Source organism: Rhinolophus ferrumequinum, chromosome 6 (assembly GCF_004115265.2).
Source record: "Rhinolophus ferrumequinum isolate MPI-CBG mRhiFer1 chromosome 6, mRhiFer1_v1.p, whole genome shotgun sequence".
Classification (NCBI taxonomy): Eukaryota; Metazoa; Chordata; class Mammalia; order Chiroptera; family Rhinolophidae; genus Rhinolophus; species Rhinolophus ferrumequinum.
In genome coordinates this window covers 4,637,315-4,656,959 of record NC_046289.1, presented here as the reverse complement: position 1 = coordinate 4,656,959, position 19,645 = coordinate 4,637,315, and the positions used below count along the sequence as shown (strand labels likewise).

The 19,645-nt window shown below is 55.2% G+C and overlaps 2 protein-coding genes across 8 annotated transcripts in view; one reads left to right on the top strand and one right to left on the bottom strand.

Moving 5' to 3' along the window:
* The window catches only part of CCDC85C (coiled-coil domain containing 85C), a 74,470-nt gene extending 69,174 nt beyond the window's left edge, over window positions 1-5,296 (bottom strand). For all 6 annotated transcript variants that reach the window (XM_033107721.1, XM_033107725.1, XM_033107722.1 and 3 more), the window contains exon 1: window positions 4,450-5,296. In XM_033107721.1, the coding sequence (XP_032963612.1) occupies window positions 4,450-5,230 (781 nt within the window). In that variant the 5' untranslated portion in view covers window positions 5,231-5,296. The remainder of the gene's footprint in view (window positions 1-4,449) is intronic.
* Window positions 5,297-5,804: 508 nt separating this feature from the next.
* The window catches only part of HHIPL1 (HHIP like 1), a 46,642-nt gene continuing 32,801 nt past the window's right edge, over window positions 5,805-19,645 (top strand). The window contains exons 1-2 of one of the 2 annotated variants that reach the window (XM_033109373.1): window positions 5,805-5,887; window positions 6,775-6,884. The gene's annotated coding sequence lies outside the window, so the exon portion shown is untranslated. Of the gene's footprint in view, window positions 5,888-6,059; window positions 6,885-19,645 lie in introns of those variants that run through there. The other variant, XM_033109372.1, reaches the window with a different exon arrangement.

The window sequence follows — 19,645 nt, the reverse complement described above, 5'->3', positions numbered from 1 at the left end:
CTGATGACAAGAATGGTGTGGAAAGTCCCCACGGGGAAACACAGATTGCGAGCAACAAAAGAGTTCCTTGCTATTCGTGCTGCTCTGGGGACGACATTAAACCGCGTTTGTCCTCGGAGCTCAGAGGCCAGGCCACGGGAGAGAGGTGTAGTGGCTCCCACAGCCCAGGAAAGCCAGCCTGGCAGAGACGTGAGGACACCCTGTGCACAGAAGCCTCACCACGCCTGCCTAGTCTATCTTACCTGAGGGGTTTTGGGAGGAAACAGGAAGCCAGGATGAGGCGCAGGGGCCCACTTCCCGGGAAGAGGTGCCACACCTTTGTCACACAGGTCCCGCCCCTGGAGCTCCCTCCCTACCTGTCCTAGGTCCACCTGCTGAGGACCAGGCCTCCCGTGGGAGTCCCCCCCCGCCCCACGGAGCCACACTGTCGCGACACACAGGGGCGGCAGGCACAGGGCACCTGGCCGACTCCCACACGGAGACTCACGACTGATCCCAGACCCCACCCACCAACCCACACGACCCAGAGCATGTCACCACACGTCACCGCACATCTCCAAGCCTCAGTGTCCCCATCTGTGATATGGGACCATTTGGGAGCTCTGAACAGAATGGAGTTGGGGCTGGGGAGCTCTCTGAAGCGCTGGGCATCCCCTGGCCTGCCCCTGGTTACCTGCCTTTTGTGCCAGGCCAGCACCCCAAGGCCTTTTGTGCCAGGCCAGCACCCCAAGGCCTTTTGTGCCAGGCCAGCACCCCAAGGCCGTTGAAGGATGGTCAGGGTCAGACAGGGGAGGGAGTGGAAAGGCTTATCTAACCCGGCCCATTGTCTTCACTGACCTTTGCTCCAGGCTAGCCTAGGCTGGCTTTAGGAAAAGCCTCCTTCTTAGCCAGTTCTGCACAGAAGGCCCTGAGCTGGAGGCCTCCATGAAAGACCTATTCAAGACCAGCAGCTCTGTCTTTTTTTAAAGACCCAGACCACCCTCGCTCCACCCTCCCTTTAAACCAACAAAAACACAAGCCGATGAACAAACCCATCTTATTTTGAGAAGCTCAAATTTTTAATCCAAACTTGAAAAAGTAAAGAGGGCCATACAAAAGCCTGCCGGAGGCTCTGGTTTCCCTAGGTTAGCTAAAGGGGCGTGGGCCCCAGGGGTAGGAGGAGGGGACAGGGCACTAACAGGCACAGGACATGGGGGGAGGGGCGGGCGGGAGGGGGAAGAGCAGGGGAGAAACGGCTGGAAATGCTTTTGTTTGAAAAATCACATCAGTTCAAGGGGGCAAACCTGACTTTCTGGTGTTTGGGGTTCACCTGCCTCAGTTTGCCCCACTGGATTAGAGCAAACAGTGCCCTCGTCCAGCCCTCTGTCAAAATCAAGGGGGAGAAAGGTCTATTTGCACTCACAGTCAGAGGCCCGCCAGCATGGCCCAGCCAAAGACTGCCTTGAATACAGATGGGCCCCCTCCCACCACAGCCTCCAGGGGCCTTCCAGGGCACCCAGGCGGCTGCAGGTACCCCACAACTCCCAAGAGAGGACCACAGGGCCACCATTCCTGAGGCACGCTGGCAGGTGCAGCCAGACCCAGGCTCAGACACAAACATTCAGATGAGCTGTCTGTCTACACAGCAAACCAAGTTGTAAAGAGAATGGACACCAAAGACTGTTGGCAAGCCCCCAAAGAGGTCCCTATAGTTTTTCAAGAGGAGCCTTGGAAGAAATATTCACCACAAGGATTCTGACAACCACTGAGACCTACTGTGTGCAGACCCTGACCTCCCTTGACCTCCTGTGGATAAAGGGGGCACTCTGGATTTACACTTTACAGAAGAGCAGAGAGAGAGGCTCCAGGAACTTAAGTACCTTCCCGAAGGAAGAGGAGGAGTGGGGATTCGAGCCCAACACAGCCTGGCCCCTCTGGGTAATGGGGTTTTCAACCGTCTGCTCAGTGGTGACTGATAAGGAAGCGACACTTCCTAGGATGGGAGAATGAGAAACTTGGGTCAGGAATCAAGAATAGGGAGTCACCAGTGTCTGCTGGTTAACAGTGTCAGCCAACATGACAATAGGACAGAGATGCAAGTCAGCCCTAGGTCTGAGCAGTGGAGGACCGCGGCCCCACCCAGGCAACTGGAATGGAGACGCTTTCAATCTCAGCTGCCTTCCCAGGCCATGCTCAAAACCTCTGTCCACTTGCTTGTCTCTAGCACGGGGATAATACAACTTCCTGCAGCTCCTGGGATGAGCGGAGACCAGTTCCACAAGGCACAAGCCCCAAGTCTGACTCCACTTTCTCCTCCACTCAGGCTGAGGCTCATTATTTGTTTTATCTACAGCCTGCAAAAAGGCGTTTCTAAGAGAAGGGCCTTGCCTTATTTCCAGGCACCCTGTTCGTCTTGTTGGGAGAACAGCTCAAGGCCACCCATGACTTTAAGAGACAAAACTAACAGTAGCTGCACTGTCTGCAACTGAAATCTGTGATAATGATGCTGAATTTTCAGTGCGCCCCAAAGCACAGGTCTGCCACCACAAAGCCTGCAGCAGTCCTGTTCGCAGTGTGTGGGGGACCTGGGGGAGGGGTACATGATTCTGCAGGAAACCCTACACCTCAACCCCCACCCACCCAGTGGGGTGGAAACCCTCAGGTCTAGTGCAGTTCCCCACTCCTGCATCACTGGCTGCTGCAACTGGCACACAGCCAGACAGGGTTCGAGTCCCCTTGTCCAAAAGGTGACAGAACTTCTCTGCAAATATGCTAAACACTCAAGCACCTCAGTGCCCTGCAGTGAACCACTTTTGCCAGGTGTCACCAATGACGCAGCTGAAAACATTTCATTTCCCAGCCACAGGACTGAAGCAGTCCCTCCCTATTAATGCACTTGGGGAAACCCAGGCCCAGAAATCTGACTCTCCCAAGGCCCCCCCAGAAGGTGAAGCCAGAGAGGCTAGGACTGGAGTTCCTCATCCCCCAGACCCTGAAACGCCAACACGTTAAACCACCTAACTCTGAGCTACTGCCACTGGCCTTAAGGAGCCTGAGGTTGAAGTGGGGGGAGGGTCGGTGAATACAGAGTTACAAAAAGTAACCGGAGTGGTAGTCATAGATTGCTAATCAGTAACAAAATATCGGTCTCAACCTGGTCCTGCCCTGAACTCACAAGCTGGAAAGATAAATAAAGGAAAAACTGTCCTACACTAATTATCACCACACCTCCAGTTCCCACCCCAGACCCCACCCCAAGGTGCCTTCACAGGCCACTTGGCCACCACACTAGAGAGGTCCCTCCCCTGCTTAGGCTGTCACTCTGGGAAAGAGCGGTCATTTAAGGCCTAGATATATTTTACTCTGAACTAGGGAAGCCTTTAAAAGAACCAGAAAGGGCTGTTTAATCTCCACCTTTGGGCAAACAGTTCAGGTAGCAGCAATTGTCACCAGAACTGGGAACTAAGCCACCAAAAATGTGAAAGAACAGGGAGGTAGGAGAGGAATGAGGCAGCAGGGAGGAGGGCAAACGATCAGGGGAGTTGGGACTGGGCGCCACTGTTCCACTCCCCAGACCCAAGCCGGGGGCGCCCTGCACTGGGCCCAACAGTCAGTCACACTGGCCTGGAAGACCTGAGCTGTCATGAGGCCAAAGGTCCCGCCACCCACACACACCCTTAACACCTAACACCATGACTCTTCCTGAAAGGCGACCAACAGTTTACAAATCCCTTCAGAGGCTCTCTCCACCTCAGATCCTGGAGGCAGGGACCACCATCTCCATTCTACAGACAAGGAAACTGAGGCATACAGAGGAAAAAGGGCCAAGGATCCACTCCTGGCACATAGGTTCCTCTGGAAAGTTAGAGCCTCCGCTGAGAAAGGTCTCCCCACCCCTGAGAAGTGCAGGACAATTAACAAACCCAGAAGGCTCTAAGCCCCATCCTCTGGCCCAATGACTCTGGGTCTCATCCTAGCAGCCTGTGCTCCTTCCCAGCCAGCAGGCAGCACGAGGAGGCTCAGGTGGAATTCCAGCCCCAGCACACACGTGGACGGAGCTGGGGGTGGGGAAAGCCTGCTGCTCCGTCAGAGGGAAAATTCATGCATGCTAAAAGGGCCTTTCTTTTTGTTTTTTCCCCATGAAGAACTTCCCACTCCCCGACAAGGGTCTCCGGGCTGGGGTGAGGCGCCCCTGGCCAGTCCTGCCTGCCCGGATACTCATACTGATAACTCTGCAAGACAGAAACTTTTCTGGGGTCTGGTGGGTCCCGGCCGAGCTGCGGCTCAGAAGCTGGGCAGGGACACGCCTCCAGCAATTGAGCAGAAAAAGGCCACCCAAAGCTCTACTGCGGGTGTGCGTGGGATCGCCCTGCCCAGAGTATGGATGGCAGCTGGAGGAGAGGTCTGGAATGGTGGCGCCCGCGGGGGAAGGGGCCGTGACCCGCGCTGCCCCGCCGGTATTGTCCTTACCGTGCAGGCCATTGGGGATGCTTCGGTGGTGCGGTGGCGCCGACAGGTCGTCCAGGGATCTGCGCGTGGCTACGGCTTTGCTGTCGGGGACCTTGTGCGGCCCCGGAGGCAGCAGCGGGGGCGGCACGTGGTGGTGGTGGTCCGGGCTGCCGCCGCTCCCCGCGCTCGACGTGCTGCTGCCGTCGCCCACGTCGCGGGCCCCGGTGCCCGCCGCGCCACCCGCCAGCGGCCCGCTCAGGCTGGCCTGGCTGTCGATGGAGCTGCGGGACCCCGCGCCGCCGCCGCCCGCGCCGCCTGCACCCCCCGCCAGCGCCGCGCGCTCCTCGTCCAGCAGGAGCACCAGCTCCTTGAGCTCCAGGTTCTCGCGCAGCAGGGCCTCCTGGCGCGCCTCAAGCTCGCGCAGCTTCTGCTGCGAGCGGGCCACCTCGTGCCACACGGCGCCAGCCGCGTGGCGCCCGAAGCGCTGCCACTCGCGCGCCAGCTTGCGCCCCTTCTGCCGGTCGTCGTCGAGGAAGCAGCAGAGCTCGCGCAGCTCCTGGTTGTCGTCCTGCAGCCGCTGGTTCACGTCCTTGAGGCCGCGGATCTCCAGCAGGTGCTGCTGCAGCCGCCGGTTCACGTCGCGCATCAGGCCGCCGTGCTCCAGCATGAGGCCCACCTTCTCGCCCTCCGCTCGCCGCAGCCGCCGCGCCAGCTCCTCCTTGCTCCAGCGGAGCAGCTCCTCGTCCGGCACCTGGCTCAGCTCCTCCGACGCCGCCGCCGCCGCCGCCGGGGGCTTCGCCATGGCAGGGCCGTCACCACGGCATCGCCCGCGCCCTCGCCGGGCCGGCGCTCCCAGCGCCCGGGCTGTGCTGGGCCGGTCCGCGCGCGGGTGGGGGTCGGCCGGGGGTGCGTGCGGCCCGCCCCGCGCCGCCTCTCGCGTCCTCACGCAGCGCCTGCCGGGGCCGCCGGGAACCCGCGCGTCTCCGGGCTCGGCGAGCAGGGACCACAGCTGCGTCCGCCGCCGCGGTGCCAGGCGCTCCCCGGACTCCGGCGAAGCAGGCGGAGGCCCGCCCCCGGCCCAGCTCCGGGAGCCCCAGCCTCCCCGCCCACTCCGGGCGGGGAGGGGGCGGGGCGCCGTGGCCCGGCCCCGCCTCCGGGGGAGCGAGGGGGCGGGGTGAGGCGCGGCCGAGCCCCGACATCCCCCCGCGCTATGTGCCCGCCCGCCAGGCGCCCTGCCAGAGGCGCGTTCGAGCCGCGGTCCCGCCCTCCCGCCCATCCGATTGGGTCTCTTCGGGGGTGTGTGGGAGGGGCGGGGCGCACGCGGGGGACGCCGAAGAGATGGTACAGTCCACCCACTGGGCTTCCAACGCTCCCCCATCCCCCCGGCGGTTCAAGTTTCTGCGCCCGGAGGACGCTGCCTGGGCCAATCCTAGGGCTACAGGGCGCTTTTAAAATGCAGGTACAGTATGGGGAGGGCGACGGTGGGAAAGGTAGGGCCGGGCTTCCCTTAAAGGAGACGTGCGGAATTGCGCGCAGAGCCCCATCCCAGGCCCTCGACCCCCGCCCACCCTCCCCGTACCCAATAAACACCCACGACCCGGAGGACAGCTCCCGTTCTCCCTCCCGGGGCACCAGAGTCCAGCTCAGTCTGAGATACAACGAACAATAGGCCTGTGACACGGGGGTCGCTCTCCCGGCGGCAGGGCGGCTCTTTGTCCCCTACCCTGCCCCCTGCTCCTTCACCCCCATCTCCACCGCGGTGCCTTGCCGGAACTCGCAGAGAGCTTGCGTCTCCTCTCCAGCCCGGGGCTGTGGCTCTATCTTGTGAGCACGGGGAGGGCCAGGGCCTCGCCCGCGGTGTCCCGGAGCACCTCACCCTATTCCCTGCCCCGAGGGGACAAGGGCGCCAGGAACGTGTCCCCGCCCCGAGCGGCGCTCAAAGCTCCACTCCCCGCACACCCGGCCGCCGGTCCCAGGGACAACGGGGGGAATCTGCGATTCGCAAGGTGAAAACCTCTGGGACAGTGGAGAAAGGTCTCCCACTGGGGCCTTAACACCGGGGTTGCAGGGCGCCGAGCGGGCTGCAGAACCCCCTCCCAGCCGACAGCCTCGCCCCTTCCCACAGCCTGTGAGTCTGTCTCGTTATCCTCGTGTCCCCGAAGAGCATTTACGGCTCGTCTGCTGAGAGCAGAGCGGAGGGGGGGGTGTCGGTCCCCCGGGACCTGCAAGGAGATAAAACCCGCGCACTCGACCGTGAGCAGCCACAGCCTGGAGCGCGCGCCCGCGCAGCAGCTGATGTCCCCATTTACAGTTGCTCAACCATTCACCCGACACCCGTGTTCGCAGCGCCTTCTCTAGGCCAGACCTGTTCTAGACTCCCAGGGGTTTCTGCAGGGGACGACAGCAGAGGCCACGGCCCTCTCGGGGGAGAGACCCGGAGAAGATAAACAAATTAGGTAACTATGAGACTGTAGTAAGTGCTGGGCTGGGAATTAAGACAAGCTGCTGTCACAGAAAGTGATAATCAGTTACTTTAGATCCCGTGGTCAGGGAGGACCTCTGAGGAGGTGCATCTAATCTGAAATCTGAAAGAAAAGGACAAAGACAGGAGGAAGGGAACCCTAGGTGGAGAGAACACTTAGTGCAGAGGCCCTGGGGTTGGCCTGTTAGTGGCCTATTCAAGGAAGGCCAGTGAGGCTGGGAATGGACAAGGAAGGGGGGTGAGAGATGAGGCCAGAGGGGCCAACTCATGCCTGGTTCTAAGGCAGCTGGGAAAGCAGTGGGGAGTTAGCAGGAAGCAACATGACCCGATTTGCCTTTTCGGAGACTCGCTTGTAGGCCATATGTGGAGAAGGGATTGGGGGTGAGGGGTGTGCACAGAAGTCCAGATTCAGTACCTCCTTCCCCCCACTCCCATCCACTCCTCTCTGCAGGTAGATGTTCAGGAGACCAGGTGGGAAGAGCATGGGCCTGAGGGGCATAGCTTGGAGGATTAAGCCCAGGGGAGCTGACATTCCCCCAGACCCTGGCGAGGCCGTTCTCCCCTTCTGGGGCACTGTGCTCCACAGGCCCAGCCATTTGGGTTTGGAGAGAAAAAGGGTTTCAGCTCATATTGGGGAGGCCATGGGTCTTTCTCACCCCAAGAAGCCAAATTAAACAGCTCCATGAAGGCTCCCCCCACCCAATGAAGCCTGGGCACAGATCTGCTTCTGGGAGAGTCAGAACTGAGCATACGATGCACGACTCACTAGGGAAGTCTCAGGCAGGATTAACCCTGTACTTGTGGGAACCCCCTTCCCATTTGCCTGTGGCTTTTCATGCTTCCTGTGGCTTGCATCCCCTGATCCTCCTCCCCTGGCAGCTTTAGCTGAACTTTCTGAGAGAAAAATGAAGCCTCCATCTAGATGAGGTTTGTTTGCATCATCTACAGACGGCGGGACCGAGAGTCCCCTGGCCAAGAGTTCCACAAGAGCGTCCCCAACATCACTCTGGTGCAGCAAAGACAAAGTGCTACAGATGAGGCCACCGGGTAGCTTGAGAGGAAGTCTCTGCTCCCCGCACCATGGCGGACAGGCTCGGGCAGAGCAGGACAGGATGGCAGAAGGCTGAGAGGGCCCACAGCTGAAACAGGCTCCTGAAGCAAGAGGGCCATCTAAGCAGGAGACCCACGGGCCCACAAAAGGCCCACATCCCCAGGGTCCAGTAAGAGGCGCCAAGTCCCCTAGAATACTCAAAGCCCAGCAGACCCTGTAGCCCGAGCCAGGATCTCGGAAATGTCACATGTCTGCTTTTTAGCCCCTGGGACATGAGAAGCCCTGCCTTGTCATGAAAATGGTAAAGCCAGATCATGGACCTCTAACACAGTAATTCTCTAGATAGCCACCCAGTCAACGGACTTGTGGGCCTTTTAATAAAGATGCACCACCAATCCCCAATTTCCCCCCCAGAATCTCCTAGACTGTATGTGTCCATTTAAAGCCACACGAATGTTTTTGAGAGCCAGCTGGGGCGAGAGCCGGTATCCTAACACAGAGTAAATAAAGTATTCCAAAATACCCCAAAATATTCCAAATTACCACCCTGGTGGTAAGTGATTGTCTCCCCACTGGGAAGGGAAAGGGCTCTGTTACTCTCCTGCGTGACTGGGGCACGCAGGTTACGCAGGTTACCGTGACTGGGGGTGCAGGTTACCATCTGGTGTTTGCTGAGTGAATGTGCGACCCTTCGGTGCATGGCCCACTGAGTCTGAACCCTTCATTTTGAAGATGAGGAAACTGAGCCCAGGAAGGTCACTTTCATTGCCCAAGGTCAATTCATTCACTGGTTTTACTGAACACAAAAATATTACATAAGACTTTACACATAAATGCGTGTATATATATATATACACACACACGTATATATACGCATTTATGTGTAAAGTCTTATGTAATATTTTTGTGTATATATATATATATATATATATATGCGATCATATATACGTTGTAAATTGTACCACAAGAGATGAGCAGAACACGTCATTTTGGAAGCATCTGAGACACTGGGAGCAGCTTCCTGGAGGAGCTGACGCTGGAGTTGATTCTTGAAGAATGAGTAGGAGTTTGTCAGATTGTTAGGAGGGAGGAGAGGGTCAGGATACTCCAGGTGGATGGACCAGCACAAGCCAAGGCCCAAGGTGAGCAGCAGTGAGGGTGTGTCCAGACACAGCCACTGCTGGAGTATAGGAGTGGAGCTGGGTGGCAAAGGGCTCTGTGAGCCGTGGGAGGTGGTATCACCCTCTCCCTGGGGCTTTGATAGATAACAACAGCAACAACAGTAATAATGATCACCACCACCTACCACTTGCCCGAGCTCCGTCTGATTCTAAACCAGCCCTCACGTGATGGTTTTAACAGCCCTAGGAGATGTTGTCATTAGCTCTTCTGGCATTGAACATGGATTCCTGTTGGCTTGGTTGTTTGTTTCCACGAAGCTAAGATCACCGAGTGTGAACTTATGGGCAGTGTTCAGAGGCCGAGGAAGGTGGTGTGCCCAGCAGAGGGTTGTGCTACGCTGAATGTTTACGATGCCCATGGAAAAGGGCCCGTAATTCTTGACACGGATAGTGTTGAAGGCTCGCTTCTGCGTGCCCACACGTGCTAGGGTTTTACACAGATGGGCTCATTGAGTCCTCACTGTCGTCCTGTGAGGTAACAGTTCTCTATCCCCATGTTACAAAGGGGTACACTGAGGCTCACATGGCCCCCACCCCTACTTGTGAAAGCCAAAACGATCTCCATACCTTGCCAAATGGCCCCCGGGGGAGCTTCTGCTGTCCTAATACCCATTGCACGAACATATTACTTTTACTTTTCTCCTGTTGAAGATTTGTTTCTAGTTTTTTGCTTTAACCTGCAATGCGGCCATGGATGGATATTCTTACACACATATCAGAATGTACATGAGCATGAACTTGGCTCACGTTTGTGCCGAGACACAGTATGGCTGGGTCATACAGTGCACACAGCTTCAGGGTGACCAGATGACGCCAGCTCCTTTTCAAAGAGGTGGTGCTACTTCGCACTGCCGCCAGCGGGGTATAGAGTGTGGCTTGCCTGTCCTTGCCAACGGCTGGTGGTGTCACTCTGGTGGGTGAAGCTTTGTGCACTTTCCACGACCCACTTTGTCTCCCTTGGGGCTCTCAGAGCACAAGAGAAGCCCAGGCCAAATTTCATACATGAGGTGCCCAGTGAAAAAAAAAAGAAACAGTGGAGGCAGTTTACCCACTGGTGACTTATTTGAAATGTTTATATCAGAGTGATACTTTCACACATGCACAAATACAATGCAACATGTTTTGTGCTACTCATAGGATAATTACAGGGTTTACTCCAGGTGACAAGTTCCAGGCCCCAGATATGTGGTCTTGGAGCACAGCTGTGTATCTCTGTGCATCACTGTGCGGGCGGTGGTGGGGGGGAAGCCCAGGTGGGTCGCCCCACCTGTGATGGGTGCTTTGCGTCTGCCTCCTCCCCGCCGTGCTTCTTGAGGACAAAGACTTGATCTTCCCTGGGACCCTCAGGGCCTGGCCCCAGGGGTGTTCTTGGGGTTTGTGCTTCACACCATTGGCATGAGATACCTCTGGGCCACACCTGCCCAGCCCCTAGCAGCCCCTATGCCCTGCATGACAGGTCTTGGGTGCTGCCCTAGGCCCAAGGTCTCCAACCAGCAATGCAGAGATCCGAGCCCCATCTCCTCTCCTGCCTGAATATTTCATGCGCAGAGGGTGGAATGAAAGTCGACAAGACCTTAATTGTTAATGTGGCTTCTGCTCTCTGTAGGCCCAGCCCTCCCAACCCCCTCCAGCTTGCCCCTCCTATTTCACACAACAACAGCAATAACAGTAATTCCTCCTGTGACCTGCTTTGGGTGAGGCTGGGCTGAAATGAAGTTGTTCCTCCCAAACCCCACTTGAGCCCACAACTGGGCAGACAGACGTTGTGACATAAGTAACTTAAACAACCAGACTATTAGGTCCACCGTTTTGTTCCCTGCTGCTCCGTAGTTCCCTCTGGGCATAGAACCTGAGGCCTCAACAAGTGTTTGTTGAATGAATGAATGATAACCGAAGCAGCTGGGCTAAGTAGAAAAACCCTAGACTTAGAATCTGTGTCTCTGGTCTGATATTTGCCAGCTGGGTGGCCCTGGGGAAGTCACGTACCTCTCTGAGTGGCTGTATCTCTGAGTCTTTGCTCTGCTGGGGAAAGGCTGCTGGGTCCCTGCGAGAGCCCAGGCTGGATGAGTCTCTCCAGACTCTGAAAGCCTAACTGCAGAGCTGAGCCTTCTCTCAAGAACAGGCTCAGCCTGGCTATGACCCAGCACAGGACACGTACCTTTGCATCATGAATGCTCAGGGTCCCTGTGAGTGAGCCGGGCTCCTAAGGAGGCATCTGGCTGGGCTCTCCAAGCAAGGTCAGCCCAGTGGGTCTCAGCCCTGGGCACCCGTCAGAATCACCTACAAGTTGGTAAAATGCAAGTGCTCAGGCCCTTCCCAGACCAATTTAATCAGAATATCTGGAGAAGGTGAGTCTTACAGGCAGGGCTGAGAAGCACTGGGTTAGATGAGGCTTTTGTGCACTGGTGTCAGGCTGAGTTAGAAGAACCCACCCCATTTCTGGGGGGCACACCCCTCCCCAAGTGTCTGGATCTAGAGATCCTTCTCTACGGTTATCCAAATTCCCCAAATAATACTCAACTGTGTGGCCTGGGGTAGGGAAGGGGGCTGGGGATTCTGCAGTTCACTGTAGTGTTCTCTTAACAATCCTATTTTTGTTGTTGTTGTTGTTGTTGTTTTTGTATCCCCTGTATCTAATGGGGAAAAATGAAGGGAAGGAAAGTATCAAAGATATAATACCAAAAAATTATCTGGGACTGATGGACACTGTGGAAGAAAAAAACAGTTCTATGGAAAAATAACTTCACATGGTGCTCTGATCATAAATTCCTAACTGGACGGTCATGGTGGGAAGTCAAGCCCCAGACCTATAATTTCTTTAGTGAAGAAAGTTTTTAAAGCCAGCCCTGTCCATTGTTCTTGTACAACTAGGTTAACAGACCTTTGAGATGCCAGAAGTAATAACCCTGAAGAGGGTATTAAGGCTCAAGGGAGCCTTAATCTGGTTAACCGTTCTGTAATCTGATCCCCACCTTGCTTTCTCCAATCTTCCTTCTGTCCTCTCCTTAACTTCCAATGCTTAAAAGAAGCTGCAAAACTTATTTTCTGGAGCATCTGAGATCTTGCTCCCTGGCATATGTCGTCAGTTTGGCTCAAATAAACTCATAACAATTCTCTACAGGTGTGGACATTTTTTACATCAACAACACATAGGGCCAGCAGAGAAGTGGGAAAAAAAGAAAGAAAAGGCTATACTAAGTTCATCAGAACACCAGGATTGAGAAGATCCTAGAAACATCCAGAGAGACAGAGAGAGACAGAGACAGAGACAGAGAGAGAGAGAGAGAGCGCCACATGTAAGGGGTCAGGAAACAGTAACACTGAAATTCTCAATAGCCACTCCTGAAGCTCGAAAACTGTGAAGCAATGCCTTCAACATTCTGATGGAAATTATTTCAGAACCTAGTCAATCAAATGTGGGGGTATGGTAAGACATTTTCAGATATGAAATAGGGGGAACGGGAGCCCTGAGGTTATGGTGTAAGGGACGGCAGCAGTGGGAGGGCTTGGGGACCAGCAGCAACCAGTGCAGACAGAACAGGGAGGCAGGATTCTGGGAGGAGCTGGCCAAGTAAGAGAACCCAACTCAAGAATTCCCCGGGGGGCTTGGTTGTCTTGAGAGGACTATTAGAGCTATCAGAGCATTTGGTGGTGAATAAATGATAAGCACAAAGAAAACCAAACAAGGAGGCAATTATTAATTCCCAGGTAAACCCACAAGTTCTACAAGGAAGGAAATAGAGTCACAGGACATATGGTGGCCCTGTTGGCAATAATGTTTATATAGCATATTATATAAACAATATTGATTTAACCAAAAATTATCCTGTAACCATACTAGGAGGATGGGGGAGGGGACGGCAGGTGGGGGGGTGGGGAGGAATAAGTGGGTTAAACCCTCCTGGTCTCTAAAGAAAGGCAGAGATAAGGCCTACATTGGAAGGTCAATAAAGAACAGGATAAGTATGTTATTTGGAGATGTGGAGATAAGGCAGGAGAATAGAAAACAATTGCCTCTGAGAAGCAGGAATTGGGTGGAGACATGGGGCAGGAGACTTTTTTTTTAATAAGCCTTATAATTTTGATTTTTGAAATGTTGTGCATGTGTTTTTAAATTAATACATATTTTTAAAAGCCTGTCATTGGACTTCCCATTAGAAGCACTGAAAGCTAGAAGACCACAGCCACAGTTGCCTTAAAAATCTGAGGGGGAAGGATTCCAGCCTGGATTCTCTGCCCACAGGGAAAATCAAGCAAATATGGTACTGGATGGAATATAAGCATTTTCAGAAATGCAAGGTCTCCTGCTCGAGGGCCCCCCAGTCTGTCCCCACGTTTTCTGTGGTCATTTCCAGTTTACAGAGCAGTCTGTGACAGTCCCTTCCCTCTATCTGCCCAGCAGGCCTGTGAGGAGCAGGAATTATGCCCATCAGATCACAGAAGCTGAGGTTCAGGGGCGTATTTGGGGGTTCACGATGCATCGCTCCCATGGCTGGTGCACCCTTCTATGAAGACAGGTGATGGACCTGCCTGAGGGCCAGGGAGAAGAAGCCACACTGGGGTTTCAGAGCTGGAGACACCCCTCCTGGTCCAGAGGCCCTCGGCAGGGCAAGTGCCGTGGAGAAGACCCTGCAGAAACGTCAGTCGAGCCTCCACGCAGCTCCCAGGACACTGGATGTCCTCAGACCTGCCTGTGTGGCCCGGGTGACTTGTGCAGACACAAACTCCTCTGGCGATTATAGGACAGGGAGAGACAGGGAGGAGGAGACACAGGCTGTAAAAGTGGTGACAGCAGCTCACGGAGCCACGATGTCCACAATTTCACTGACAAGGTAAAAAAATGACCATACCTGTAGAGAATTTGTAAGAGTTTTTCTGAGCCTAACTGATGACAATACCAGGAAGCAAGATCTCAAATGGTCTGGAGAGTGACAGTTTTGCAGTTTCTTTTATACATTTGGAACTTTGGAAGGAAGATTGCAGGAAGGTGGGAGCAACCAGGCAGGATGGGGTTACAGGACAATTAACAAGATCATGTGCTCCCTTGAGGGTGGTTATGCCTCCAAGGGGTCTGCAAAAGACATCCCTGGGCATTTCAAAGGTGTGTGAACCTAGATGCACACAAAGGACGGACAGAGCTGCTTAAGGCAAAGATGAGCCTTTTACTAAGAGAGTTATGGGCTGGGGCTGACTGCCCACCATGACCTCCCCCGTTAGGGATTCTGATCAAGTCATCCTGTTACTTGCAATTTATTGCAAGTCACCCTGTTTCCTTGGATTTATTACAGTGCCCCTTTTTCATCCATATCACTAACCCTCCTGGCAACCCCCTCCTCCCCGCAGGCCCCATGCTAGACCCATCTAACAGATGCAACAACTGAGGCTCAGCAAGTTTTAAATAAATGCATCGCTGAGTTGCAGACTTAGCCATGAGTAGGGTTTCTCATACCTGCCTGGTGATAAGACTCATGGGGGACAGTCAGCCAGATCCCTTCCCTGGAGATTCTGACCCACCACCTCTTGGTGAATCCTGGGATCTGTCTGTTTAACCAGTGCTGGCTTCAGGACTCACCAGATCCAGGACCTCCCCCCCACCCCCACCACTTGACTTATATTCACAATCGTCTGATATTTAACCAGCCCAGGTACTTGGCTGGTCCCCCACTGCTGGACAGCGGCTGTTTCCAGGGCTGCACTGTTCTAAAGAGCTCCTGTGGGACTTGTCTGTGCACAGCTTGGTCTTCCTGCTGGATTGTTTCCTTGTCTAAGTTTCCCAGAAGTGGGGTTCCTGAGTGAAAGGATGGATGTGTTCCCGCTCCCAGTCCCCAAACGCTACCAGCCCCCAAACCTAACCTAGTTTGGCCCAGGATGAGGATTGGCCTTCCTTTGGCACCAAGGAGGGGCAGTCAGCAAGTCCCGCCTGGCACTTCCGGTGGGGAAATGACAGAACCTGCCCTTTTCTGTAAGAGCTAGTTACTAATCAAGGTTCCCGGCTGTTAGAGCAAACAGGGTCCCAGTGACTCAATGCCATCTTTCTGGAGCCCGCCCAGATTTCAGGGCCAGCTGGTGATGGATTTTCTCTGCAGAGGTCAGAGGAAGTGAGAAAACCATCCCTCAGCTCCCCAGGAAGGCAGGTCTGTCAGCAGCTTTGGGAAAAGCCAGAAAGGAGGCCTAGCAACCCATGGGCAGACAATCCCGCCCTCCTTTCAGATGACAAAGCGCCTCTGGCCCCCGGGCCCTCTGACCTGCCTGACAGGAATTGCTGGCTGTTACCAGAGGAGGAGGCCTCCCGGGGCTGAGGGTCAAGGAGGCCCCCTGCACTGACCTTGGTCTCTGGCATAGAACCCCCTTTCTGTTCCAGGTTAGCACTCCTCAGTACTGTAGGGGGGCAGTGCTCAGGCGCCTCCCCAAGGCAGCCCCGTCCCCCACCCAGGTGGGTGAGGATGGGCCAGCCCTCACTGCTATCCCTGAAACACACCTTTAGATGGTCACCACTGGGGGGTGGAGTCCCCAGGGGCCGGTCTCTCCTGAGGAAGCAGAGAGGGAAAGGGGGGAGGGGGAGCTGGGGAACAGTAAACTTAAGGGAGTGCTGGCCTCCTCGCTCCCCCAAGAAGGCTGGGGTCTCGGGGTTTGTGGGCTCCTGACAGCTGCCTGAACACAGAGGACCTCTCCCCCGCTGCAGAAGACAGGTAGGCCAGGCCTCTGCGCAGGGCCTCTCCAGGGCCCATCTGTGGGACACTCTGGCCCTTCTCCCACTGGGAACACCCTTAATAGGATCATGGAACGTCAGCCCTGTGAGGCCAGCTTTTCGGTGTCCAGTGGCTTCCACAGAGCCTGGCACCAGCATGCTTCCACCACAAGACCATCAATTTTTTGAGGCAGGGCCAGAGTCTGCTGTTTCAGACTCCAAGTAGTGAGGTCTCTGTTACTAGAGGTGAACAAGCTAAGGTAACATGACTGTCTCTCAGAGGTAGAGAGGGGGTGCTTACTGGGGTGGGGGGTTCCCAGGCTGAGTGCCCATCCTATGCCACTACTTGACCAATACTTAGCCTGCTATGTATGTTATACCCACTTAACAGCTGAGGAAACTGAGGTGCAGGGGCTGAGGTGGCTTTTCTGGAGCTCTGAAGAGAGTGGACTCATTCATGAACCATCACCATTTATGAAGATTGCTGTGTGCCAGGCCTCCTGCTTGCTGAGTCTCCCCTTGACCAGTTCTCCTAACCACTGTCCACAGTTCACCACAGGCACTGGGGGCTGCCCTCTGTCACTCCCACAGGAAGGGAATTGCCCCCACTGTCCCACCCCAAAGGTGCTGTTGACATGGCCGTGGCCCTCTTTAGTCTCCGGGCAGCTGGAATGCCTGTTCCTGATAGAACGAGGGTCTTTTATGTGGGTTAGGCCAACCCCAGCTGTTGTGAGTAGGTGGGGAGCCTCACAGACACTGCTGGGGTCAGGCCCGTCCTGGTGCCGGGGCGCTGGCCGCCTCCTCTACAGGACTCTCCCGGCCAGGACACCCACAGTTGCAGGGCATCCATCCACTGACCACAGAACATTGATAGAGAACCTTCTACGGGCAGGCCCAGGAAACAGGTTTCCCCATCTCAGCCTCACAAGATGCCCGTTTTTAAGACAATTTGGGAGGGGAACAAAATATCTCATCAATAACTCGTCATTTTGTGCCATTGCCCTTTTGCACCTGAATGCAGGTTATTCTGGCTCTCCCTGTTCAATTCCATTCTGTTAGTTTCGGTCCTTTGTTCCACCTATGGAGGCTCCAGTAAAGGCCAGGCTCCCGGGGGGCATTGCCATTGGCACATCTGTTAAGCAAGCCTCCCAGGCTCCGCCTCTGTCCAAGCGCTGATTGAAATGGACGTGGCTGAAGACAGAGACCTGTGGCCCGCCCTTAGAGACCTCTGACTCCAGGTTGCACTGATTTTCAAAGCATCATCTCTAGGTCCCTCTATTCAGGAAGTAGTGACCTCTCCTAACCACCCTGTTCTCCAGCACACATCTGCACTCTGCCCAAAGGACAACATAAAGAGCTTGCTCCTTGGACACACCGTTGTCTGTCACACTCCATGGCTCTGCCCACAGTGTTCCCTTTGTCTTAGACACCCTGTCCCTCTTCCTCACCTGGCTGCCAGGACACAGGTTTGTGAAGTCCTTCTTCATGCTCCCCGCCAGCCCATCAGGTTCCCACAGGCCCCCAGATCCCCAATCACGGCGTCCATGCACTGTGTTGGTCACATCTGCCCAGCTGCCCAGCCCCTGCTTTACACCCTGGAAACCCAGGGTCCCCAGAGCCCAACCAGAGCTGGGTCCCTGCAGAGGCAACACTGTGTTGTTGAAAGAGCCCAGGCTCGGGGCCAGTCAGACTTGGACAAATGGCTGAACCGCTCTGAGCCTCAGTTTCCTCATTTGTCAAATGAGGGTCCTCACCACATTAAGTGTTGCGGTGAGGATCCCAGACTGTGTGTACACAGTGCTGGGCACACAGTGGACCCTTGGCGTTCACTGGCTGATTGAATGAGCCAGGGGTCCCTGTCCTCAAGTTCATGTTCTGGCTAGGAGTGGAGAAGGGAACAGAAAAAGAGCCACCAGTGTACTGTGGGAACCGCTGGGAGGGAGCCGTGGTTCTGATGTAGAGCTGGGCGGGCTTCCCTATAGAGGAGATGTGCGTGCTGAGCCTGGAAGGGGGCTCCCCGTTCCACAGCTAGCAGAGCTGGGGAAGAACACGCTGGCTCCAGGAGTGAGCCGTCTCCTACAGCCCCACCAGCACCGGCTTTTTCATTTTAATGATGCGCTTGCTAGTATTTGTGTGTCTGATTAACAGGGGTGAAATGCTGATGGAGCAGCCTTATTCTGCACTTTTTTGTTGCATGTCTGTTTCCCTTTAAGGCCGGCTCTGAGAACCACAATTCCTTAAGGTATGAGTCCAGGGAAGTCCTTCTCCATTAGCTCAAGATTGTGAAATGAGCTCAGCCCAGGAGAATGTGGGTGATTTTTAGAAGTGGTGCCTTTGAGATTACGATAGCCACGGCTGGCGGGGGAGGAGGGCAGAGAACCCTGGCGTGCCACAAGTGGCAGCAGCCTCTGCTCACGTGATCTGAGCAACACGGAGACTTTTCCTAGCTGCTGCCCAGCCTGACATGCATTGAATTCCACCATCACGCATGGCCCCTCTTAAGAAAAGGGCTTCTGTTAAAATGTACGTTATTTTGCCTGGGAGAGGGACACCACTTTATTATCAAGGGAAAGGAAGATGGAAACTTCCTTTTATCGAGTACCTACTGCACGAGATGGGCACATTGTCTTCCATCCACTTGACAGCCTAGTGAGGCGGCTGAGTTGCGAAGCCCTGCAGGTGAGAGGGTGGAAATTCTGAAGGGCCGGGGGCGCCAAGTTCTTGCAGAGCCCCATTGAGAGCCCAGAGCTGACTCCCCACCTTGCTCTGCTCACCCATTTTGGGCAGTGGCTCCCTGGAGTGTGAGATGAGACAAGGTGAGATGAGACAAGGATCTGGGGACACCCCGCCCTGGGTTCAGTGCAGCCCTGCCTCCAATCAGCTGTGTGGCCTGAGCAATTACTTCACCGCTTGCATTTCTCCTCAGCTGTGGATGGAGTAGCAGTAGCACCGACCTCCCCTACCTCGCACCCTGTGGGGCCAGGAGATATGCAAACTTGGTGACACAGTGTCTAGGCTAACCAGCTCCCTGTCCCCTGTGCATCCATCCTGGGATCTGAGGAGAGAAGGCAGGTGGAGGCTGGAGCAGCTGGCCTGTGAATGCGAATGGCCTCTGTAAGCCACGCGACTCCCTTGCTCCCGCACAGTCGGTCGTGTGTGCAGCCACAACCAGTGTCCTGTTCCTCAGGAGCCTAGTTCAGGCACTACACAGAGGAGGCCAAATTGAGAACCCCTGCTTGAACCCCGACCTTCTGCCCCCTCTCAGGCCTGGAGCAAGCCCCTGGCCTCCTGTGTGCCTCGGTCACCCTAACTCTAAAGTGGAGAGCCCAGCAAATTCATGTCTCCATGGCAGAGAGGAGGCTGGAGAGAGAACAGTCCCCAACTTAGTGACATTGCAGGGTGCCTCCAGGACGAAGTGCATAAGGCACTTAGCTGAGGGCTGTCATCCCAGGACCTGAAACCCTCACCAGCTGATGACTGACAGGTGTTACAGGTGCAGAACTTTGGACTGTGGGTTCTGTGGGACACTGTGCGCTCACCCTAAAAGCATGCAGTGGCCTGCTTTCTGTGGCTGCAGCTCAGGTTCCATCTTCCCTGGGCTGGTGATGATTCCATCCCTGCCGCCGGGAACTGATGCAACCTCATCCCACTTTGCAGAGGAGGAAACTGAGGCACAGAAGGTCAAGTCGCTGGCCTCAGGTCCCGCAGCCAAGGTGTGTCAGGTCTGCCTGACACAGAGTCTGGTCTTCTAACCACCACGCCAAACTGCCTCTCACAGGTTTTACCATCATCACAATAGAATAGTAATAATAGTT